The 26,142-nt window shown below is 43.8% G+C and overlaps 2 protein-coding genes across 3 annotated transcripts in view; one reads left to right on the forward strand and one right to left on the reverse strand.

Moving 5' to 3' along the window:
* The window catches only part of LOC141771945 (uncharacterized), a 251,071-nt gene that overhangs the window by 30,039 nt on the left and 194,890 nt on the right, over positions 1-26,142 (reverse strand). The window lies entirely within an intron of this gene.
* lamb2 (laminin, beta 2 (laminin S)) overlaps positions 1-26,142 on the forward strand; it is a 167,494-nt gene that overhangs the window by 27,227 nt on the left and 114,125 nt on the right. For both annotated transcript variants that reach the window (XM_074642480.1, XM_074642479.1), the window contains exons 5-21: positions 1,723-1,796; positions 1,946-2,134; positions 3,711-3,774; positions 11,919-12,121; positions 12,218-12,338; positions 12,609-12,797; positions 14,107-14,286; positions 14,739-14,851; positions 16,959-17,038; positions 20,062-20,197; positions 20,304-20,462; positions 21,992-22,119; positions 22,211-22,343; positions 22,456-22,648; positions 22,993-23,136; positions 23,905-24,136; positions 24,351-24,520. In XM_074642480.1, coding sequence (XP_074498581.1) covers positions 1,723-1,796; positions 1,946-2,134; positions 3,711-3,774; positions 11,919-12,121; positions 12,218-12,338; positions 12,609-12,797; positions 14,107-14,286; positions 14,739-14,851; positions 16,959-17,038; positions 20,062-20,197; positions 20,304-20,462; positions 21,992-22,119; positions 22,211-22,343; positions 22,456-22,648; positions 22,993-23,136; positions 23,905-24,136; positions 24,351-24,520 — 2,508 coding nt within the window. The remainder of the gene's footprint in view (positions 1-1,722; positions 1,797-1,945; positions 2,135-3,710; positions 3,775-11,918; positions 12,122-12,217; positions 12,339-12,608; positions 12,798-14,106; positions 14,287-14,738; positions 14,852-16,958; positions 17,039-20,061; positions 20,198-20,303; positions 20,463-21,991; positions 22,120-22,210; positions 22,344-22,455; positions 22,649-22,992; positions 23,137-23,904; positions 24,137-24,350; positions 24,521-26,142) is intronic.

Genomic DNA, 26,142 nt, shown 5'->3' on the forward strand with positions numbered 1-26,142 from the left:
GGGGAGCAGCATAGGTTCATTACCACGAGCAACACATTTCACATTATAGTTTACATTATAGAAATGTAGCCATTGTTTACATAGAAGTATTGATAAGTGCAGCTTTAATAGGTAATTGACCATATAGATGGCATAGGACACCATCTACTGCATTTCTCCTTTGCTTCCTAATGCTCTTCAACTCTTTCACTAACATGCCTCAGGGAAGCGCTGTGTGCCACACGCAGGGTCTGAAATTAGCACCCGCCACCCGCCAGATTTTGTTGACAGTGGCGGGGGAAATCATCAGGACACCCGCCACTTTGGCAGGCAGGGGAAACACTAGTGATGGGATAAGAGAACCGGTTCCTAGTAGTCCGCTTTCTTGGCATCTCATGCCTCCATGACCATCGATTCCTTTTATTGATGCTCCGACAGTTACTCATGCACAATGACTAATAAGCACGCTGGATCATGTTTCAGTTTGTTTTGGACCGGAGACATGGTGGAGAGAAAAAAAAGTGCTCAAAAGTATGGCGCTGAGGAGGTGCACCCTATTTTACAGTGATAATGCGACACTTAGAACAACAAACCTGTGTTTAAATCAACAGAAGGAGAGTTAGTAACGTTAGCTGTTAGCAGCCGTTAGCAGCACGGTCCTGATTGGATAAATAGTGGAGCTACTAACGTTAACGGAGGTGCCACTGAGTTATTATTATGAGACGGTCACGGTCTGCTCAGCAAAATGACCATTGAGTGAAGGTAAATTACAACGTTATCATGATGCGTTCAAATGTAATCTCGTAAAATTTAGTTTTTGGTGAGAAACTTGAATAAATCCAGTTGTTTGAAGGAGATGTTTTCATATCAATATAAAATAGATATTAGAGAGTTACAACTTACCAAGATTTTTTTTAATCAAAGCAAATATTTAAACAATCATAATCATTTGAATTGTGTGTTTTTATGCTAATAACCACTATAGAAGCTAATAACAAAGTACATTACTGTGTACAGTAACCTCCCTCCCCCCAAAAATAGGGCTCCCCCGAAGATACGGTGTAATTCGAACACTGTAATTTACCGTGTATATAATGTTTTTTGTGTAAAATATATGGAACATTGAATGACTTCGGATATAAAATGTTATTCCTTCATTTAGCGCAGTGATTTCAAAAGTCGCAGACAAAAAAAAATACTTGTCTGTCACAGTGGCAGGAAGTGAAGAAAGTTAATTTCAAACCCTGGCCACACGCATTTAAAAAGGTGATTCCCCAGGATACATGATGTGTGTATGACAGAGCTGTGTTGTGGTCTGTCTGCAGATCACCAGTTTAAAAGTTATGTAGGGTGTTAAGTTGTAAGATGTGGAGCCTCTCAGTGTTCGTATGCAGGAATGGGAAAGTCCTCTTGGCTTTGAGCTGTACATGTAGTACAGAACACCGCAGAGTGAAAGTGGTCCTCCTGAATATTTGGTGGTAATATCAGGAAGTGTGGGGGCTTTTCCAACAGGCTCTCTACATTTATCCTGCCAAGACTGAATGTCTTTTCCTGTCGAGATGCCATTCCTCCAGCAAACAGCCTGGTTGCTACTTCACTTACTGTCGCTGGCCGTTATTCTCTGTCATCCATCTGTCAGAGTGCTAGCATTTTATAATTGATTTATACGACCTAAGTGACAGTCATTAGATGTAAAGGGAAATGGTATCCAAACATCTGTCTCTCTGTGTCTCTCTCTCCCAGGAAAGTCAGACGTCTTTATCCAGCTGGATCTGGAAGCAGAGTTTCATTTCACTCACCTGATTATGACCTACAAGGTATACGATAAAAGCTCCTGTCGTCAGTTTATTGACCTGTGTCGCCAAGTAGCTGTAACAGTGACTTAGAGCTCCATTTTTTTCATACTTTGGGAGGATTCTGCTGATTTAACAGAATGAATTTTGTCTCCGTCATTCTTGTCTTGCAGACCTTCCGTCCGGCGGCCATGCTGATTGAACGCTCAGCAGATTTTGGTCGTACCTGGCAGATCTACCGCTACTTTTCCCACGACTGCGCTGCTGCCTTTCCCGGGGTTTCCCACGGTCCTTTGCGGAACATTAATGATGTCATCTGTGAGTCACGCTACTCTGACATCGAGCCATCAACGGAGGGAGAGGTGAGCGATTGATTAAAGGAGCAGGACAGGTCAAATTATTTGTTCAAGATAAACTCTAAAACGTATTACAAACTTCATTTCAGAATACATGCTTTTTGATGTGAAATAAGCTGTTTTAATTCTTCGATCCCAGTTTTTAGGATCTAAACTTTCTGAGAAATAGGCTTATTTGCTTGCCAAGAATTGGATGAGAAGATCGATAGCACTCTCAGTAGATGAGTTTCGCCTAACATGAAGAAACTACTAGCCTGCCTTCATCCAAAGTTTGCTGTTCTGTTTGTATATGAATTACACAAACAAAATATAATTAAGGGATAATGTACAGCGAGCCGGTCATTGTTGTGAAAGAATCCCCGACAGGGAGATTCTGGCGGAGAGGTCTCATCGCCCTGAAGGGGTTTCTTTCACAACAATGACCTGCTAGCTGTACATTATCCCGCTTATTACACGGCTACTTACTGAAGAAATCAATATTTTGACACAAAAACAGTCCTCCAGAGTCCGACATCAGAGCTGCTATACTGTTATACATTGCAATGGTCTGCTATACATAGCAACGGTCTGTTATACATAGCAACGGTCTGCTATACATAGCAACGGTCTGCTATACATAGCAACGGTCTGTTATACATAGCAACGATTTGTTATACATAGCGACGGTCTGTTATACATAGCAACGGTCTGCTATACATAGCAACGGTCTGTTATACATAGCAATGGTCTGCTATACATAGCAACGGTCTGTTATACATAGCAACGGTCTGTTATACATAGCGACGGTCTGTTATACATAGCAATGGTCTGCTATACATAGCAACGGTCTGTTATACATAGCAATGGTCTGCTATACATAACAACGGTCTGCTATACATAGCAACGGTCTGTTATACAGAAATAACAGGCCGCAGAACGCCGTGATCGACCAATTAGAATTGAGAATTCAACACAGCCGTGTAATAACAAAATATAACGCGCAGATTAGTACAATTAGTCTCCCCCTCCCTTCCTTTGTGTTTATGTCCCACTGGCTAGCTAATCGCCGCTGCTCTGCACTGCGCACTACCCGAGCAGGGCGTGTGTGGGAGAGCAGTGCTCATACGGCGGTTACCACTGATAATACCCCGGTGAGTGTGAGCTAATCCCAATTAACACTGTTAGCTCTGTCATCACTGTTGCCTTTATTAGCACTGTTAGTGCTGTTAGCACCGTTAGCAGCCATTTTGGCTCAGCCACCTCCATTTTTTGCTTGAGACGTCAGAGGTGAGAGCCGTGGGGAGGCAATCCTGGCCCAGACTCTGAATTCTGTTTATAGCTCCTTTAAGTAGAATGTCACATGTTCAGTGTCCTATTCAGTCCTAAAGACAATTTAATTCACAGGTCCTGAATTTGAAAGCGACGTTTAGCAAAGACAACCTACAAATAACTACCTAACCAGCACTGATCTATAGTGCACACACTGAATACTGCTCAGGCACTCAGACTCATGCAGCACATGTTGCTGCTCATTTCATTGTTACTTCAAGAGTCAGATAGTTAAAATGTGTAATGTGTGCATGATATGTGTGTCCTGGTCTAGGTCATCTACAGAGTGCTGGAGCCAGCCATCCATATTGAGGATCCATACAGCCCCAGCATCCAGAGTAGGTCACGCTTATATTTTCAACAGCAGATTGATGGTGTACAACATTAAATAATAATAATGAAAGGGGTTATTAAAGCTCTACAACCAGCTGAAAAAGAAGCTCTTATGACAAACATATGATGAAATACATCACACTAATGACAGAAACCAGGCCATAATGTACAAAATACTACTTAAAGTCAAACTGAAATAAAATGATTTGTTTTTGTTAAAGGGACTGTTTGTAACTTCTTACACGTATAAATCATTGCGGGTCGGTGTCCCATGCAAGCTCGCGTGTGGCTACACTGTTCAGACAAGACTCCAACACAAACTACACGGAAGCACCAAAACCTCTTGGTTGTATCTAGTGAAGCCCGTCTGTTAAACAGTGTTGGTCGCGGTCGGAGGACGCGGGTAGGCCGTAGCTTTGAAATGTGTACGGCGGGGGGAGACCGTAGCTTTGGTCTCCAGGGCCGGAGTCTCTGCTGTACTCTGCTCCTCTGCTCCTCTGCCTGCTTGCCTTCACTCACACACCGCGCTCGTTCTTGCTCTTTCGGTCCACTCTCACGTTCATGCGCGCACACTCCACACTGCAGAAGAGTTAGTTTAGCTCTGAGAATATCTAGTGAATGTTCAGTGGACGTTTGTGCAGAAATAACTGCTGCAGCTCCTCCAGACCAACAGAGGTTTCCAGTGTCTTGTGAATTGACGGGGCTCCGCAGCGAGAAACGTTATCGTCTCCGACCGGGTGCCGGTGTCTCCCCTGTTCCCTCCGGCCGCGGTCAGGAGGCTGAGGCAGGAAAAGCCAACACTAGGATCAGCATTGATTCATGGAGAGACCTTCGTCTGGTCAGCTAACATTACTGCCAAGCAGCTGAAATATAGAGTGATATTGTGCTTTTAGCTGACGTGTGTCGCCTCACTGTTTTGAGCGATGCTCGTTCATGTCTATTTAGAGCGAGCGCGAGCCCGACGCTGACTTTCGTTGACTTAAAGGCCACAGGTGTCGCTGTTAACAAGCATTACTGATTCTTACAAACAGTCCCTCTAAAGGAACAGTGTGTAGCATTTCAGGAATCTATTGTCAGAAATGGAATATAATATTAATAACTATGTCTTCATTAGTGTATAATCACTTGAAACTAAGAATGGTTGTGTTCTCGTTAACTTCGCCGTTTCCACAATTATTCTCTTATTCTCGTTAGAATAATAAAGAACAAAGTGTGTAGAATTCAAATGTCAGTTTGACTTTTAACTTACAGTTTAATAAATGATTCCACGGACGGGGCTATCCTTTTCCTTTGCGAGCTGCAGTCACATCTGTCACAGTAAATCAAATTGCAGCCGACACAATCATCTCTTGTTATGAGGCAGTGTAACAGCCGTCTCTCTGGGGTGTGAAACATGGCCCTACTGTGGGGAAGACATGGACTGATGTGGAAAGCAGCTGTTCTCTCCCACACAGCCTCACTGTCCTAGCCCTCGTGTTTAGACTGGCAGGACATGAGAGCTTTTCCCAGAAACCCGAGCTCCGTTTCCAGCGCAGCAGCAGCAGAGCTCGTCTTGTTCTGTTGTTGAATAACTCACTGCAACATGAAGACCCCTCACAGCTGAGCAGTCCACATCACCGTCTGCTGCTGTCCGGACCATCAATCGTCATACAAAGGGATACCTGTTGGCCAGCTCTTTATTTGTTTCTGCATCACTTGAGTGATAATTGGGGACTTTTTTTTTTTTTTGTAAATATGTTTTATTGATTTTCAAAGATTTTATCCCACAAAAATAACAGATACAAAACATGTATAAGTCAAACAAAATAGAAATCATTCATCAGATCTGTTTACAAAGTTAATTCCAAATTCCCTTCCCTATCCCCATCACTACCCACCCACCCACCCATCCATAGGATCACAGGTTACAGAATACATTTAGGTGCATGAAGGAAAGATATACAATAAACAAAAGACAGGGGGGGGGGAATAATTAGGGAAATAACTTATAAAAAGAGAAAAAGAAAATAACTACTGTAATATAACATTCAGGTTTTCCACTCTACTCTTCGTCAAGGGGCCCCTGCAGAGAGTCATAAAAATCCAAAAAGGGCCTCCATATCTTAACAAAGGTTTGAGAGGAACCTTTCAGCTTGTATTTAATTTATTCTAGTTTTAAGAAGTACATAACCTCTTTGACCCAGTGAGAAAAGGATGGAGGAGTGCGTTGTTTCCATTTTAGGAGAATCAAACGTCTCGCACGGAGTGTAGTAAAACCAATGACCCCACAGGCCTTACCTGATACACGAGCACTGGATTCCTTTGGTATTAAACCAAAAAGGGCACAAATTGGGTCCGGGTCGAATTGGGTTCCAAACATCTCACTAAAAGCTTTAAAAATACTTATTCAGAAGGTGGAGAGATTCGAGCACAGCCAGAATATGTGCATTAAGTCTGCTGGTTGGCCTCTACATCGAGGGCATAGAGGTTCAATGTTTGGATAGATCTTTGCCAATCTTACATTAGTAAACTGTGTACGATCTTCAGTTGTATTAAGCCATGCTTAGACGATGTGTGTACCAAGTCCAAGACAGTGTCCCACTGGTCATCTGTTAAAACCACTCCAAGATCAGAGTCCCAGGCCTTTTTTAAATATTCAGTAGAGCATGGATTGATGTTGTTAATGAGCTAAAAAATCTGGGATATGAATCCTCTCCTATCTGGAGTCAGTTCGAGGAGGTGGTCGACATGCGATTTTATGGGTTCATCCGGAAATTAGTTAAATATCCTTCGTACAAAGCTCCTGATCTGTAAGTAACGAAAGAAATGGTTCTTAGGTAAGTCATACATTTGGGATAACTGAGAGAAAGATGCAAAGGTGCCCTCCAAGTATAGATTATTGATTGACTTAATTCCTTTATCAAACCATAAAGTAAATACAGGGTCTGTACAGGAAGGAATGAACATGTGATTAGACGTAATGGGGGAGAGGATAGAGGTCCCTTGCAGACCAAAATGCCTTCTAAACTGAGCCCATATTCGTATAGTGTGATTAACTATTATGTTTGAACTCAAATTATTGCAAAGAAGGGGCAAGGGTGCACTGACCACTTTTTTTCTGGAATGCCATGGTATCGAGCAGTTTCCAGAGGATGCTTCTGTCAACGCTGTCAAATGCCTTCTCATAGTGTATGAAGTTGATGTACAGCGGAGAATTCCATTCCAATGACTGTTCAACTATGATGCGGAGAGGTGCGATCTGGTCCACGCATGATCTATTCTGCCGAAAAGCCTGCAGAGTATTATTAGAAATCACAGCCGCAAGGGGAGAGGAATACAGCAATTTGATCCAGGCAATGAATTCGTCTTTAAAGCCAAATCTGTGGAGAACAAAGAAAAGGTATTTCTACTTAAAGGCCTTTTCAGCATCGAGCGAAATCACTGCCTCAGGGCACTTAGGCCGGGCCGAGTGGACAACATTGAATAGTTTTCTTAAATTTGAATAAGAGTGCCGGCTCTGGATAAAGCCCGTCTGGTTAGGCAAAACAATAACTGGAATAACACACTCCAGGCGCTTAGCTAAGACCTTGGATAACACTTTAAAATCTACATATAGTAAATAAATAGGGCTATACGATGTGCATAGCACTGGATCTTTATCTTTCTTTGCTAGAAGAGAGATGGAGGCCTGTCTCAAGGTCAAAGGAAGAATTCCTGAGGAGAGTGCCTCTTTATACATCGCTTGAAGAAGTGGTGCCAATTGAAGTGAAAACTTCTTATAAAATTCAGTTGTAAAGCCGTCAGGGCCACGTTTGAGAAAAATGAATAGGTTCTGGGCTGGGGGGATTTAAACCACCAAATGTCTGAAAGATCGCCTTTGCTCATGAAATCATGTATAACTGCAGCTGACCTGGAGAGTTTCTGGGGAGAGCTCGGTGACCTATCCAAGGTGACATAGTGACACAGTACAAGATTGAAATCACCTCCTACTATGAGAAACCCCTTGTCAAGGTTAGGTATTGTCAAAAATAGTTTCTCAAAGAAATTATTGTCATCACAGTTAGGAGCATATAAATTCACTAAAATCACAGGATTGGCAAAGAGTTGTCTGACAACAATAATGTACCATCCATTAGGATCACTAATGATCCCTTTAGAGTGGAAAGAAATGTTTTTGTTTATCAATATAGCCGTCCCTCTGGCTTTTGCATTAAATCTAGAATGGAACACCTGACCAACCCAATTTCGACAAGCCACACTGTCATTAGGAAGGTGAGTTTCTTGTAAGAATGCCACGTCTACCTTCAGTTGTTGCAAGTGAGACATAACTCTTAGTCTCTTAACTGGATTATTGACCCCTTTTACATTCCACGATATAAACTTGGTGGAGTTATCGATCACCTTATAAGGTTGACCTACCATAACAGTCTAAGAATATTCAAATGTGGTAGCCAAAAGGTGATGTCCTGTTTGATATGTACAGCAGTAACAGCAGAGAGCAATAGTGGGGGAAGAGGGAAGAAAAAAGAGAGAGGAGAAAGAAATAAAAAAAAGAAAAAGAAATAAAAGTTATAATCTTACCTACTGGACCTCTAAACCCTTTCCCTTCTAAAGTCATTCACTTTGTGTTTGGTTCTACCCTGCACTTCAAACTCTTTGGTAGTGGTCGTTTTGCCCATGTTTAATCAAAACAGAGGACACCAGATCAGAGGACAGTTTTAGATGTGGGTCTTCCGAGCTTTAGACGGGCGAATTAGATAACAAATGTCCAATAAATGTCGAATGATGACAGAGCTCTTCCGACTTGCTGCCTACTCCGCCATTCGCCAAACCAGAAGTCCCTAATTAGGGACTTTTTGCCCTGGGTTTAGCCTCCCAGGCAAACCTTCTTCTCTGTACATGTTCTGTCTCTTAGATTGGCGGACCTTAACCCAAATCAAGGCCCTGATGTGAATCGCAACCATCTATAAACTAAAGCATCTGGCTGGTAGAGCCTTTTGGGGATAATACAGCCTCAGAGGAAACGTGTTGAGAACAAAACATCCTTAAGGATCTTCATTCTCTGTGTTACAACAAACTGGGAAGAAGTGACTCGCTCCGTTCTTTCTAACCCACTCCCAACATGTCCTAAACTTGGTGTTATAAATTAAAACCAGTTAGTACCCAGTGATAGTCGTCTGTTCATCCATGGGTTCACTGCAGACAGGAGCTGCTAATAGCTGACGGTGTGTCAGTGCAGCGGAGCAGCAGGGATTAGCTCTGCTCTGTCAGACAGGGATTCTGTTACTGCAGATAAAGTCAGCAGGGCAGAGGATGAAACATTTCATCCATCTTATTGAAGCGCTGCTGCTTCAGCTCCAGCAGGACTTAAAATGACAGGAAACTCAGGAATCGGAGCATTTTTTAAATGCTGGTCATGACCTAGGTATTCCCTCTTTACTGATGAAGGACTCAACACAGGCTGCAGCTGCTCTGATGCTCAATTATAAATGTTCATTATAGCTATCATGTTGATAATGATGGTGATACTAAAATTACCTCATCATTTCCTGCCTCATTTACTAATTTAAAGTGTTGTAAGTAGAGTAGAGGAACTGTGTACGACCAACAAGAGAACGGTGTGTGTGCCCTGGTGAACATGTGTGTTTAGGTACATCTGCATTAGTGCGTGTGTGTGTGTGTGTGTGTGTGTGTGTGTGTGTGTGTGTGTGTGTGTGTGTGTGTGTGTGTGTGTGTGTGTTGATGACTCCAGGTGAACAGCTGGACTGTAACAGCTGAGGATGTTCAGTTCCAGCAGATTGACGGAGTGGAAAGAGACAAATCTCTCTGGAAAGGACTTGTCTTCCTCCCTTGTAGGAACTCTCTCCAAACAGTTTGAGAGGATAAAGAGGCAGGATGTGGGTAGAACCATTTCATCTCCACTATTATCCGTCATTTTTTGATTTTCCCCCTTCCGGAAATGTACTTGAAAGTCACACATTTTGGACATCTGGATGTTGTCTTGTCTTGACAATAAGATAACTCTCTTATTGTCAGTTGGGCTTTGATATATGGAGACACTGTTCAGCTCAGTCAGAGACACATACGTCAAGGAACTGACTAAATCTAGGTTGTAAGGTTCTAAGGTTGTGCTTTGTGAGGGAGCTCTCAAAGAACTCGAGCAGCAACGAGGATTTTGCTGGGAGCTGATCCTCCTTCACCACACAGGTTTCCAGTCATACCATGTTGAAAGTTGTGATGTTGCAGGTTTTGGTTTGCATCTTGTGCTAGCCGTGGTAGCAGCGTGGCTCTAGGGACCGATGTTGACCGGTCGGTCCACTACTTTGCTCCAGACTGTAACAACTGTTAGCCTAAATGCTATTGCCATGAGATCTGGTACAGATCCACATGGGGCCTGGAGGGTGACTCCTAACTCTTGGTGATCCCCTAACTTTCATCTAGCGCCACCAGCAAGTCAAAACTCAACTTTATCCTAAACTAATGGCATCGCCGTCAGCCTCAGCTGTAATGTGTTTAGGGAAAAGTAGTAAATGTTAGCATGCTAACACGCTAAGCTGAAATGGTGAACATGGTAAACAGCTAAACATCAGCACGTTAGCATTTAGCTCAAAGCTTTGCTGTGCCGACATGCAGCCTCACAGAGCTGCTAGCATGCCTGTGGACCGGTTCATGTCGTCACCTCCCGTTTGGACTACTGCAATGGAGTTCTGTCCGGGGTTCCCAGCAAAGCCCTGGACCGGCTCCAGTATGTGCTGGACTCAGCTGCCAGTGTTCTCACCCACACCAAGCCCTGGCAGCACATCACCATGACACTCATCCACCTCCTTTGGCTCCCGGTCAAGTCCTGCATCACCTACAAAATCCTCCTCCTCACCTACAAATCCCTCAATGCCCTGGGAGCCCCGGCTCCTCAGTACCTATCTGACCTCCTCCACCCCTACACACAGTCCCGGAAGCTGAGATCCTCAGGCATGGGTCAGCTCTCCATCCCCTACACAAACCTGCCAACTTTTGGGGACAGAGCTTTAAAAAGAAGAAGAAGAAAGGAATTTTTTCACTCTGTTATATACAGGATACACACACATGCACAAACAGGACCTACACATGCGTTAATGAGAGAGATGTCAGAGCGAGGGGGCTGCCCCTGACAGGGGGTTTGGTGCCTTGCTCAAGGGCACCTCTGCAGTGCCCAAGAGGCAAACTGCATCTCTCCAGCGACCAGTTCACATTCAGTACTTGGTACATGCGGGGACTTGAACTGGCGACCCTCCAGTTCACAAGCCAAGTCCCTATGGACTGAGCTACTGCCACCCCCAATTTCAGTGTGACAGCCCCCCCACCGTCTGGAACTCTCTCCCCATAGAGCTCTGCAACGCCCCATCTCTTGACAGCTTCAAAAAACTCCTTAAAACCCAAACCCTTCAACAAGGCCTATGGCCTTTAGCTACTGTTATGTCCCGTTTAGTTAGTCAAAGGAAGTGGGGATCTTCCAAAGTCACTTTAGTCATTTTAGTGTGATATTCCCTCTTTGCTTCCATAGACAGTGTCTCCCTGCCGAGGGATGGTAACTCAAATCAGGAAGTTGGTACTAGTTGGCTGTAACTTGTTTATAAAGGCCGACTGGTCTGGTGTTACATGTGCAGTCATCTGAGACATGTTGTGTTTGGATACATAAAATAGCTATGTTTTTATATACATATAAAGATGATTCATATATTTTGATGTTAAAATGTCCTGTGTGACATGATGGAAATAATTCTACATGTCATCTGGGTTTATACTACTACTACTACTAACTACTACTACTAACTACTACTCCTCCCTGTTCTTCCCCTGTTCAGTGTCACCTTCATCTTCCTCAAAACTCTGAGGACTAACTAACCCTCAGACCAGGTCATTATCTGTTAATGCCCATAATGCTTTGCCACACACTCAATTCTGTCATGCTCCACCGGCCTTTTGTGAAGTGTGTGTGTGTATTGTTAACCCATTTTTAGCTGCTCTCCTTCATCCTGTAGCTCACCAACTTGTGTCACACCATCCACCATAAGACTCAGCAGCCTTCATATAACAGAAAACTGAAGTAAACATGTCCACATGACATAAAGCCTGATAGTGAGTCTAGCCAGCCCTCTCTTATTCTCTCCATGTCCTCCTCTGTCCCCAAAAGACCAGCTGAAGATCACTAACCTGAGAGTGAACTTCACCAAGCTTCACACTCTGGGAGACAACCTGCTGGACCCCAGAGCTGAAATCAAAGAGAAGTATTACTACGCCATATATGAGCTCGTCGTACGTGGAAACTGCTTTTGCTATGGCCACGCCTCGGAGTGCGCCCCCATCGATGGCATCAGGGATGATATAGAAGGAATGGTGAGTGATGAGGCTTCAGGCTTCAGTCACAGTACAGTGTTGGGGTCCTCATCCCATACAGATTGCTTTAACCCCCCCCTCTCATTTCCTCTTAAGGTCCACGGCCGGTGTGTGTGTAACCACAATACCAAGGGTTTGAACTGTGAGGAGTGTGATGACTTCCACAACGACCTGCCCTGGAAACCGGCTGAGGGACGCAACACCAACGCCTGCAAGAGTGAGCACAGGGCGGGAAGCAAAGGGGACATTAAGAGCAGTGCAAATACATCACTGATTAATGAGCCAATAAGCATCAATGAAAACAGAGATCACATGTACTCTGACACTGTTGCATCGATTATTTGCCAGCAGGCTACCAAAGCACAGTGACTGACAGTTTGGGGTATTTACAGCTCTAACAGTGTGCCTGTGGGTAGTGAACACTAGAGAACAGCAACACTTAAGCCATGATGACTAATTAGTGTGAAATGAATGTCTTTTTTTCTAGAGTGTAACTGTAACAGCCATTCCACCCTGTGCCACTTTGACATGGCGGTGCATTTGGCCATGGGGAACGTCAGCGGAGGAGTGTGTGACGACTGTCAGCACAACACCATGGGACGCAACTGTGAGACGTGCAAACCTTTCTACTACAAAGACCCTTTTAAGGATATCAGGGACCCGCGGGTCTGCATGGGTGAGTGTGTGTTGGTGCACATTAAACAATCACACTAAAATGAGCGTATTTCCTAAAATCAAACCAAAGTTGAGCTACTCTACCAAACTGAATGAATGAATGACTTTATTTCAAACATAAAAATAAATAAAAACAGATACAAAATAATGACAAACAAAACAAGAGTAACAGTGTCCGAAAAAGAGTAGGTAGAAGTAAAACTTATATTTCCCTACCCCTTTCTCACTTCTTCTCTATTAACTCATATATCACAGAATGCTAATATAATCTGATATATAAACAATCCCAGATTTATTTACATCCCAAATTAAATATATGAACAGCATCCCAAATTCATTTACAACCCACATATCCATCCGAAGTTAAAAAATAAATACAAACCAACCCTTATCACAACTCTTCCTCATCCATATACCTCCCAAACATTATTTTTTGTTGTATAGCTTTTTAAATTGATTTATATTTGTGCTCCGCTTCAACCCATCACCCTAACCCAGGGGTCAGCAACCTGCGGCTCCGGAGCCACATGTCACATCTTTGGCCCTCACTGCATTAGACTCATATACAATATACTTAGACTATAAAATGTGTCACCTTCATCACAATGCTCAAATGTTTTGCTGCTTCAGACAGATTTCTTTTTGCCTAAAATGGCTCTTTTGATAGTAAAGGTTGCTGACCCCTGACCTAACCCATTCCACAAATCCACCCCACAGACTGAAATACACATACTCTTCTTTGTTGTACGAACACAATGCTTTTTAAAATGAAATTTTTTTTTGAATATTGCCCAGAAGTGAATTCTGTCTTGCTTTGAACATAATTAGTGCAGTTTTAAATTTGACCAAATCCATGAACTTCAATGCATGTGACTTTAAAAACAGTGTGTTGATGTGTTTTCTATATCCCACATTATTTACTGTCCTGATTGCTCTCTTTTGTAGTATGCATAATGGTTGTAAGTTGGTTTTATAAGTGTTACCCCAGAATTCCACAAAGTAATTCAGATATGGTGATACAAGTGAAGAATACACTGTGTTTGTACTGTAGTACCACCTATAGGTGACAGGCCATCAAAATGTACAGAATATAATATTATAAAAAACAGTATGGAATATCGATATCATATGATATTCTGTGCACTAACTTTGGTGATGTTTGATGAAACATGTAGAAGGTGAAGAGAACATCAGGAAACAGAGTCATATGGGCTGTACTGATAGATGCCTTGAACACCACACTACAGTCACATGGCAACACCCCATAACACCAACCCAGATCATACATCATTCTCCTGCCTGTCCTGCAGCTTGTGACTGCGACCCAGACGGCTCTCAGAACGGAGGGATGTGCGACAGCCACACCGACCCCTCCCTCGGCACGGTGGGAGGTCAGTGCCGCTGTAAGGCCAACGTGGAGGGGCCGCGCTGCGACAAGTGTAAGACTGGCTTCTTTGGCCTGAGCGCCGACAACCCTCAGGGCTGCCAACGTGAGTACATGCTCTGTTACAGTTCACACACAACACAAACAATAGATATATCAGTGCTATTTTCTGCATGTACTGTATACACATCATCATCCAGCAATAAAAAAATTTATGAAGAAATTCTTCACAATATTGGTTGTATACAAAAAATGCTGTGTAAATTCCTGCATTATTAAGGCTCTAATCCTATCACTATCTACTGTATCATTTCCTAAATAATGTTAAAAGTTATATAAAAATGTGACAGTTAATTCTTTACTACACGACACGCCCCCTTTACTACATGACGCGCGATAAGAAAAGTCCACAGATGACTCGCTACTGCTCATAAAGTTTATTCGCTGAAACTGGTTTAGACTTTTGCTTGACAGTGGTGGTAGTTTGTCTCTTTAAAACCTGCTTTTCAGTGTGCTGCACTAACTACTGTGCACTATCTGTGTGTGGTGTGCCACCAGCGTGCCGGTGTGACCACCGGGGAACGGTGTCCGGTAGCTCCCAGTGTGACCCCGTCAGCGGAGACTGCTTCTGCAAGCGTCTGGTCACTGGACGCAGCTGTGACCAGTGTCTGGTAAAGAAACCTTTGTTTATGGTTATCTGTCTGTCCCTCCTCACCACCACCTCTGTGCTCCTGTCAGTAAGCCCTGCTGGTGCTAATGTGACAGTGAATTTCAGATATACTTTAGATTTCCCTTGCTGACCCCCTGGATAATCCTGTTTTATCTTTTTGTCTCTTTGACCACTTCTGTCACTTTCTCGTCTGTTTGACACTAAACATGAAACAATTCATTTTCAATGGAAGCATTGAATCTTATTCCCCTACCTGTTACCTTTATCCCTCATTTATTTCCTCCTAAATAAGTGACAGTGATCTTCTTCACTCTTTATATTTTCCTCCCATTCTCTCTGCCCAGAAGCCAAGCTGTTAGCCGCTGATCAGCCTCCTCAGCCAGGAATAGTAAGGCAGGAATGTGAGCTCCTGCCTGGGTCCTGTGTCTAAATTTAGCCCAGGGATCTGAGGCCTGTCCGGTTGGTGTGAGTTACAGCCGGCCTAAAATGGTCAGGGCCTGGACCTGGTCCCAAAGTGGATCCTGTCTGATGAGCCCTGCGTAGAAATGGTGTAATGTCAACATTGGACAGAATTAAAAAATCCTCTCACTGTCACTGTGCTGAAAGTGTATTTAAAACAAAAATAGATAATAGTAAAAATATCAGTATAAATATCCCATAAAAAGAAGATGAAACAGTTAATGTCATCACTGCCTCACACTTTCTCTTGTTAGCTTTCCAAATAGCTGTCAGGTCTAACAGACTGGTCACAGACCAGTATTAGTGTAACAGGGGTCTCCAACAAGTTTGTTGGAGACCCACAAGTCTGAGTGGCTCACTAAAGGTTACAAGAATATGGACATAAGTTTGATAACACAAAGTCACATTGTAAACCAGTTTAAATATCTATCCAATCAAATTCACATACATCGCGCCTCCTTCTGACACAAAATGATTATTTGCCAATCGGCCAACAATTAAACAAGTTGTGCTGCTTTTAAATTTAAATTTTAAATGATATCAGCGACGCAGTAACATCAGGCGATGTTAGCAGACCAGCAAGCGTACACCAGATCTGACAATGACCGCAGAAAATAGCCAGGCCAATAAAAAGCAACAAATATACTATTTTAATGAGGAATGGGTGATGACAAATGTGTGTGCGTCTCATTTGCGGTGCAAGCGGTCAGTCAGTAAAAGATGTAACATCGAGCACCACTTCACCAAAGTCCACGTCAACTTTTCACCGGACTTTCCGTCTGGCAGCAGTTTAGGAACGGAGAATATCATCATCACATCCTAACGAAGCACAAAGCCCTTCATCTATGGAGGGACTGTAATAGACAGAAATGATGTCTGCTATTGGCGATGTACAACTTGGTGGCGTTATGTGTAGCTCTCGGCCACTTTCATTTTGTCAAATTAGCTCTCAGAGGAAGAAAGGTTGGAGACCCCTGCTGTAGAGGGATGGATGACACAGCCTGGTCCACAAACTTCAACTTGATTGATGTAAATACAAAGTGGCCAGATTCTTCTACAACACTAAGAGAGGAACCACATTTAGTCCAAATACATCAGCCAAAACACATCAAAAGTATAAAAAGTGAAATTGCTGACAGTGTTGACATTGTCATGTCAGCTCTTTCTGAACGTGAGGAAAATGCCCCAGTGTCAGTTGAAAGGAACGGAGCAGTAATAATATTAATAATAATAATAATAATAATAATAATAATAATAATAATAATAGTAGCAGCTATGAGCGTCGTTTTATTGGGTTAGACAGTCTGACTGTGGTGGAAGTTCCCCAGGACAACCAGGACTGTCTGGAGACAACTGATCAGCTGGTTCTTCTGTCCTGTGTCTGTCAGTCCCTCTGTCTGTCAGTCCCTCTGTCCTCTGTCAGTCAGTCCCTCTGTCCTCTGTCTGTCAGTCACTCTGTCCTCTGTCAGTCAGTCCCTCTGTCCTCTGTCTGTCAGTCACTCTGTCCTCTGTCAGTCAGTCACTCTGTCCTCTGTCAGTCAGTCACTCTGTCCTCTGTCAGTCAGTCCCTATGTCTTCGGTCTGTCTGTCAGTCACTCTGTCCTCTGTCAGTCAGTCACTCTGTCCTCTGTCTGTCCTCCTGTCTCCAGCCAGAACACTGGGCTCTGAGCCACGACCTGAATGGCTGCCGAGGCTGTGAGTGTGACATCGGAGGAGCTCTGGACAACCAGTGAGTGACGCTGTAGTTTAATCCTGCTGATTCACAGCTCACACATGACACTCAGAAACTAATTCCTGTCTCCAGAATAGCAGCAGCAGCCTTGTGTACTACGATATATTAGCAATAATTGTTACGCCTGTTGTCACATTAATGAATTCATGGATCCATGTTCTGTGCCACTAGAGGTGGTTAAACCTCGTACACTGATTCAGCTCCATGATGATGATGATGATGATGATGATGATGATGATGATGATGATGATGATGATGATGATGATGATGATGGGCTCACTCTTTGGCGTTATTAGCCACCTTAGCTACATGGCAGTGTAGATCTGTCAGTCACTTTGGTCCAGACTGAAATATCTCAGCAACTGTACCATCTGTTGACAGACAGTCATGGTCCCCAGAGGATGAATCCCACTGACTCTGGTCATCCCCTGACTTTTCCTCTAGCACCACCATGAGGGCACATTTGGATGGTTTGCCATGACGTTTGGTACATCCTTTAACTGTTCCTCTAGTTCAGGGGTCAGCAACCTGCGGCTCTTTAGCCCTTCTCCAGTGGCTCCCTGTGGAGTTTAAAAAAATAAGTGGAAATGAATAACGTTTTTTTTGTGTGTATATTTTCATTTTTATTTATCATTGTTGTAGGTCTATGGTACGACGGTACGACGGAGTATTAGGGCCACATTGAGGAAAAAATATAAATCTGAGATTTCGAGAATAAAGTCATAATATTATGAGAATAAAGTCATAATATTATAAAGCAGTAATTACACGTGTTATTTTCTTTTTTTCTCGTAAAGTTATGACTTTATTTTCGTAATATTACAACTTTTTTTCTCGTAAAGTTATGACTTTATTTTCGTAATATTACAACTTTTTTTCTCGTAAAGTTATGATTTTATTTTCGTAACATTACGACTTTTTTCTTGTAATATTATGACTTTATTCTCGTAATATTACAACTTTTTTTCTCGTAAAGTTATTACTTTATTCTCGTAATATTACAACTTTTTTTCTTGTAAAGTAATGCCTTTATTCTCGTAACATTACGACTTTATTCTCATAACATTACGACTTTTTTCTTGTTATATTACGACTTCTTTTCTCGTAATATTATGACTTTATTCTCGAAATCTCAGATTTTTTTTCCCTCAATGTGGCCCTAATATTCCGTAGTACATTTGCTCTCGGACCCTCCCTGCATTAGACTTATATACTATAGACTTAGACTATAAACTGTGTTACCTTCATCACAATGCTAAAATGTTTTGCGGCTCCAGACAGATTATTATCATTTGTTTTTCTAAAATGTCTCTTTTGATAGTAAAGGTTGCTGACCCCTGGTCTAGTGCCATCACCAGCTCTTCATTTAAATGTGTCAACAACAAAACTAATGACATTTAGTGCTAATTAGCTAATGTTATGCTAACATGCTGAACTAAGATGGTGAACATGGTAACCATTATAGCTGCTCAACATCTTGTTATCGTAGCATGTTAGCATGCATTTAGCTCAAAACACTGCCGTAGCCTCACAGAGCGGCTAGCATGACTGTAGACTGTTGTTAGCTTGTCTTGTTATAAGGTAGTAATGATTTAGATTTAGAAGGAGCTTCACTGGAAACAAAATGTTACGCACCCAGCTTAGTCGTATAATATCAGCTGCTGTAATAACAAAGCTATTTATGTAACAATTAATAACAGAGACTGTCCAACTCACTGTGAAAGGAAGTCCTGGGTATAGGATGGCAGTCTAGAAACATCCGAGGCACTCTTAGGGTGTTTTCACATTAGGAACGATTGATCCGTACCGTGCCCGAGTACGATTGCCCCCACTCGTCGCTCAGCTTCCACATTAGTAAAGTTGTTCCGTACCCGAGTAGCTACACTTCATCATCAACGTGTATTTGTTTATGTTGAGATCAGCTGTTCTAGTGGCGGAGCATCGTAAAAGACTTCATTCAAACTGGACAGAAACTAAATAAAACTCACCAACACGTCGTCGTTAGTTTCTCCAACAATCACCAACTCTGGTTTGGTCTTAATAAACTCTTATTTCACTGAATTTGATGTGAAAATAGGACGACTCTACACGTTGTCTCCCCCCCCACCTGGCCCTCTCTCTGCTGAGCAGCTGATCATTTCTCGGTCTTTGCAGACAGACCATTAAATCAGCTAAATCAAATAACAAACATCACTCAACCCCATTGCCTACTATTGTCTATATTTTAAGGAACCTCTCGCTGGCCTTCCTGCTGTATCATCCAAGGCAGTGCAGTTCAGAGGATGAGATCGGCGCATGCTGCGGGCAGATACAGACATAGATATGAAACAGCTTTATATGTATACAGATTTCGGAGGAGACCGGTGTCGTTGAATAAAGCCTGACCTTTCACAATCACTCTCTAAATGATAACGTTACTCGCGTTAAATAGCGGTCCACTTCCGTGTTTCGGTACAGTTGGCTTTCACACCTGATGCGAACCGTACCCGAGTACACATGATCCGTAATCCATACCACCTTTTCAAGTGGACCCGGGTACGGATCGAAGAACCGTCCCCGAGTACGGTACGGAGCGTTCACACTCATCAAACAAACTGGACTTTGGGGACAAGTGTACTCGGATCTGGGCCCGGGTCCCTGATGTGAAAGCATCCTGATTGTGAATTAAAGATCCTTTATTACAACATGGATAACACCCAGCGCGGAGAACTGGCCACTGTACGATCACGGCCAACAGTGGCTAGTACGCTGGGTGTCATCCATGTCTTGGTAAAGGATTTTTACTTCACAATCAGAGTGCCTCGGATGTTTCTAGACTGCCATCCTATACCCAGGACTTCCTTTCACAGTAAGTTGGACAGTCTCTGTTTTTTATTTTTATTTCACAACGTGCCCCATCCATGAAGAGCACCTGGATTTTTACTTCAACATTACCAACACCGAGTTTCCTGCCCCGGTGCTGCACTCCCAATCTTGTCTTCATTAACCATGACTTAAAGCTGTTTATGTCTTCTCTGTAGCTGCTCCATGGAGAGCGGTCAGTGTCGCTGCCGCAGTCACATGACAGGACGCCAGTGTACGCAGGTGGAGTCTAGATACTTCTTCATGGCTCTGGATCACTTCCTGTATGAAGCTGAGTCAGCCAAAATGGGGCAGGTACCCGTATTCTTCATCAGCACACGTTTAAATATTGGAGTGGTTCTGTGGCGTTGGTATGGAAATATAGTCAAAAGTATATGTGAATACGTCTGTGTATTCTCAGAGCTGTACGTTAGAGACCAGAGAGCACCAGCAGGGTCGCCCCGCCACATGGACGGGCATTGGGTTTGCCCGGGTACCTGAGGGCGGCACCCTGGAGTTCCTCATCAGTAACATCCCCTACTCCATGGAATATGACCTGCTCCTCCGCTACGAGTCTCAGGTCTGTGTGTTTCTGCATCTCTGATCACAATGAAGCAATTAAAGGAAGAGTTCAGATGCTTATTCATCCTCTAGTTGAGAGTTAGATGAGAAGATCGATACCACTCTCATATCTTCTATTGTTGGTTATTGGCTGGAATATTTCAAACTCACAGTGACGAGAAGACTCCAGAGGTCGGGTCACTGCACCCGACCCGTACATATAACCCTTCATTAAACCCCAACATTTTACACATAGGCTTGTGTAGATAGAACATGTTAGTTAGGGCGTTTTCACATTAGGAACGATTGATCCGTACCGTGCCCGAGTACGATTGCCCCCCCTCGCTGCTCAGCTTCCACATTAGTAAAGTTGTTCCGTACCTGAGTACACTTCATCATCAACGTGTATTTGTTTATGTTGAGATCAGCTGTTCTAGCGGCAGAGTATCGTAAAACACTTCATTCAAACTGGACAGAAACTAAATGAAACTCACCAATACGTCGTTGTTAGTCTCTCCTACAATCACCAACTCTGGTTTGGCCTTAATAAACTCTTATTTCACCGTGTTTGATGTTAAAATATACCGACTCTACACTCTGTTCCCCCCGCTGTCTCTCTCTCTGCCCGCTGAGCAGCTGAGCGTCTCTCGTTCTTCGCAGACAGACCATTAAATCAGCTAAATAAAATAACAAACATCGCCCGACCCCATCGGCTACTATTGTTTGTATTCTAATGAACCTCTCGCTGGCCTTCCTGCTTTATCAGTCATGGTCATGCAGTTCAGAGGATGAGATCGGCGCATGCTGCGCGCAGATACAGACTTAGATATGAAACAGTTTTATATGTATACAGATTTCGGAGGAGACTGATGGCGTTGAATAAATCCTGACCTTTCACAACCACTCTCTGACTGATTACGTTACTCGCGTTAAATAGCGGTCCACTTCCGTGTTTTGGTACGGTCGGCTTTCACACCTGATGGGAACCGTACCCGAGTACACATGATCCGTACTCCAGACCACCTTTTCAAGTGGACCCGGGTACGGATTGACAAACCGTGTCCGAGTATGGTACGGAGCGTTCATACACTAATCAAACAAACTGGACTTTGGGGACAAGTGTACTCGGATCTGGGCCCGGGTCCCTGATGTGAAAGCACCCTTGGTGATTTAGAGGTGCTGCTTCACAGATTTTCTTACCTTTGGAGAGAGACTGGTTGCTGTTTCCAGTCTTTATGCTAAGCTAAGCTAACCGTCTCCTTTGTATTTGACATTTCAATAAGCTCATTTCACTCTTCAACTATCCCTGTACAGACAAAGCTACACTAACTCTTAACGTGAAGGAACATGCTGGTGGTTCTGCATGTTTCCACCCTTTTCCTATAAAGCATGTATATTTTTTATTTTATGTTAAATATTTTCCAAAGCATTTGTGATTGATATCCTATCATCCAGGTAGCCATCATTACTCTGTAACAGTCCTCCTCCCCTTCTCATATGTCATGATGGGTATGCTTCTGACTGCATGTTAACACTGATTCTACCCAGATGCCCCGAGACTGGGAGGAGGTGCGTATAACCGTGATCCGTCCGGGGCCCATTCCTACCAGCAGCCCCTGTGGAAACACCATCCCAGATGATGACAGACTCAGTGTCTCCCTTCCAGCTGGAGCCAGGTCTGTGGCTCACACACACACACACACACACACGTACACACACACACACACACACACACACTCTGAATGTGTGCTGGTTGTGTTGCTCCAGGTTCGTGGTCCCTCCTCAGGCTGTGTGTCTGGAGAGAGGCGTGACTTACAGCCTCCGCTTTGAGTTCAGACGCTATCAGGATGCCAACAGCATCCTCAACGGGGCGGCCAACGCTCTCCTCCTTGTGGACTCTGTAAGATGACTTTCTTTTTCCACTCCTCTAAAATGAGCATCTGAGTCATGAAGAAATTGTAGTTTTCATCCCACAAACATCTCCCTCCCTCCCTCCCTGTCCTCTGCACCAGATCGCCTTGATGCCTCGCCACTCCTCCATGGAGATGTTCAACGCAGGGGATCCAGCTTCTAACATCAGGAAGCAGACGTATGAGCGGTACCGCTGCCACGAGGGGGCCAAGAGTGTAACCCGCCCGCTGATGAGTGACACCTGTGCCAAGCTAATCACCAGCATGTCGGCCATCATAAACGACGGGGCGCTGTGTGAGTGAAAGAAGCTTTATTGGGCCTGAATGGCGGTCATGATGTTTACAATGCAGTGGGTTACATGACCTTTACCCTGACCTCTGACTTCCCTCTAGAGGAAAGGAAAACATTATTGGGATCAGCCAAGTTAACATTATTAATGATGTGTCGAATTGATTTATTTGCTTGACCAGTTCCTTACACAAAAAGTGAGGAAAACTTTAAGCTGACCTGTAAAACAAATAAGGAATCCCAATAGCCTGACAGTCATCAGCCCTTTGCTCCCAGAATGCACTGTGCAGCATGTTCCCATATGTTAGGGTTCAGTGACTTCATGCCTGTTCTTCTCTGTCCTCTTCCAGCTTGTAACTGTGACCCTCAGGGGTCCATCAGCTCCATGTGTGACGTCCGCGGGGGCCAATGCCAGTGCAAGCCCAATGTGATCGGTCAACGCTGTGACCAGTGTGCTCCGGGAACTTACGGCTTTGGACCGTCAGGTTGCATAGGTGAGGACCTCTGCTACAAATCCAGACCTGTTGATGGAGGATGTGGTGTATATTTTACGCCCCTTCTCTGGTTGGATTTGGATGTTTAAACGTTCTGTGGAAGGGTCAGCTAGTAGGGCCTTAACGCCGAATTCACACCAGACAGCGGCAAAGTGCAGCTTCAGGTAATACAGGTCAACATGTCACAGGAGTCACAGGATGTGTTTACTGATTGGCTGCCACATTTCATCGCTAAAAGTCCCAACTTTTGTTTGGCCGCACTTCACCTCAGAATCAAACGGCCGCAGCTCGCTGAACTCGACAGCGGCCGCCGCAGCTTTCCATAGACGTTGCCTGGCAGCCTGCCGCAGGCCGCACTTCGCCGCTGCTTGGTGTGAATTCGGCGTAACGGTGCAGACACGGCAACAGCTAATGAAGCAGTTTCACTTCAATCAAAACTCTTTAATCTACTGATACACTACTGACAATATTGGTCATTTTGTTTTTGCATTTTGTTCTTTTATTCTAGTTACAAGTTCTAGTGACAAAGGTCTGCAGATTAAACTGAGTTTAGACACACTTAATGTGCAAAGCCTTTGATTAGTTATATGCTAGCTGCTAGCGCCCTCTACTGTCTCTCAGTACACAGAATCCTCTTTACTTAAATGATTTCTTCCCCATCCTTTTTTTCACTTCCTCTGTTTGATTCCTTCTCCTGTCCACTTCACTTCCTGCTATCATCCTCCATCCTATACGCCTCTCCTTATCTCCTTTACTCCCCCGGTCCAGCCTGCGGTTGCAGCTTGGAAGGCGCTGTGACTCGACTTTGTGACAAGTTCACCGGTCAGTGCCAGTGCCGTCCCGGAGCGTTTGGTCAGCGCTGCGACGGATGCCAGGCGGGTCACTGGGGCTTCCCCAGCTGCCGACCCTGCCAATGTAACGGACACGCCAACAAGTGTGACCAGAGGACCGGAGCCTGCATCAACTGTAGGGATAGCACTGGAGGAGACAAGTGTGACAGGTGATGTTTCAGTGTGAAGGGGACCAGGCTGCATGTGATCAGGTTCAGATTAAACATAAACTACATCATGGGGATAAAGAAATGGATTTAAAGACTTTGTAGTGTTCATCCTCCTCTGATCATATACTGTAATAACACAACAAGTATGAAAAGTGCTCATTATACATGCTTCTACTTGAGTTGTTAGTTACAGATCATGTTGTCATTTCTGTAGGTGTGCCAATGGTTACTATGGTAACCCAGTTTTGGGCAAAGCATCCAGTGGTCAGTGTCGCCCGTGCCCCTGTCCAGACGGCCCCAACAGTGGACGCCACTTTGCTGCATCTTGTTACCAGGACAACCGTAACAGACAAATCATCTGCAACTGTAACCAGGGCTACACAGGTAATAAGACAGGGCTGTTCCATCAGTCCTTAGCTTTATCTTCATACATCCATGGTTTCTCCTCTTCATTCTCAGCAAGTGATGCTAATGACATCATCGGCGTATCCAGATGTGTGCGTGGGTGATTCATTTTCTATAGAACGAGTGACATTGTGAACACCTGAACATTATAGCACTGCTTCATCATACTGTACTGTACTTCAGTGTTTGACTTTTAAAACTACTACAAAACCTCATCTGAGTCAAATATGTGGAGTCCAGTTGTTTCTGCAATGTGTTTTATCAAGTGAAAGGGCACTTTAATCTGAGAGAAACCTTTTATATTAAAAAAGAGAGACTAAATAGTGATATTTCATCTCATGTAGTTTCAGTGCATCAATCGTTTAGTTTGTAGCTAACTGGAGTTTTGTTCTGATGTTACAGTAGAAATAACCACCCAGACTACAGTCTACAGCCACGCTAGCAGCTCTGGACTTGGGCACAGCAGTGCTTTGATTTAAATGCTAATGTTAGCATGCTAACTTGCTGCAGGTATAATGTTCACATGTTCCATGACCATCTTAGTTTATTGTGTTAGTACTAAACACAAAGTAGAGCTGAGGCTGATCCAGGTCTGACGTGATGATGTCACTAGTTGAACCTCCAGCTTGATTGCAGGTCATTCTGCGGTGGAGCGACCGACTGACGTTGGCAACTCCAGAGAAAACTGATGACATTCCCATCAGCCTCACTTGTTTTTGGTGCTAGCTAATGTTAGCATGCTAACATGCTAAACAAAGATAGTGAAGATGGTAAACATTATATCTGCTAAAGATGTTAGCATTGTGTCCATGTTAGCATGGTGACATTAGCGTTTAGCTCTGTGCAGCTGTTTCTAAATACAGTTGCTAGCATGATTGTAGACTCTTGTTGAGATTCCACGGTGGCGCTGGAGGAAAGGTCAGGGGGTCATCAGAATTCCTACGAATATACATCCCTATTATCAGGCGAGTCGAGCAGAGTCCATCTTTATTACAGCTTCATGTCTTTAGTCAACCACTGAGGTCATCTTCCTCCAGAACAGCTCTGAACATGTTCATGATAAAGCTCCAGTCTGCTACCTACTGTGACAGAGGGAAGGATAGATGTGAGGTAGGACTGATGTTTGTCAGTGGGCTGTGGTGAATGATAACCTGTGTCATTTCCTCCCTCCCCTGTATTACTGGTACAGGGATTGTTAAACGCTCCGGGGCGACCATTTTTAAGCGTGAGTAATGATGGTTGTCCCCCCCCCCCCCCTCCTCCTCCTCCTCCTCTATTTCCCACCAACCCTCCACTTTACCAATCCTCCCACCCGTGCATGGCTTCAGCACCCCCCCCATCAGCAGTGCTGTGCCACAGTGCACTCCTGCCCCTGTGTGAGACCTGGCTCAAAGGACCAATGCTTTTCTGTGGCTGCCCATGCTTCATACGGCACTAAAGGCTACTGAAATGATATCAGAAGTGGTTCAATGAACCAGGTCTGAGTAAATGTTCCCAGTACGAGGACCTGGCCCAGAATCATTATTATACAGACTGATAGTGTAAAATAAGAAAGTACCCTTCAAGCTATAAAGGTAGAGACTGTGAGGAACAGGTGTATA

Source organism: Sebastes fasciatus, chromosome 8 (assembly GCF_043250625.1).
Source record: "Sebastes fasciatus isolate fSebFas1 chromosome 8, fSebFas1.pri, whole genome shotgun sequence".
NCBI classification, from domain to species: domain Eukaryota; kingdom Metazoa; phylum Chordata; class Actinopteri; order Perciformes; family Sebastidae; genus Sebastes; species Sebastes fasciatus.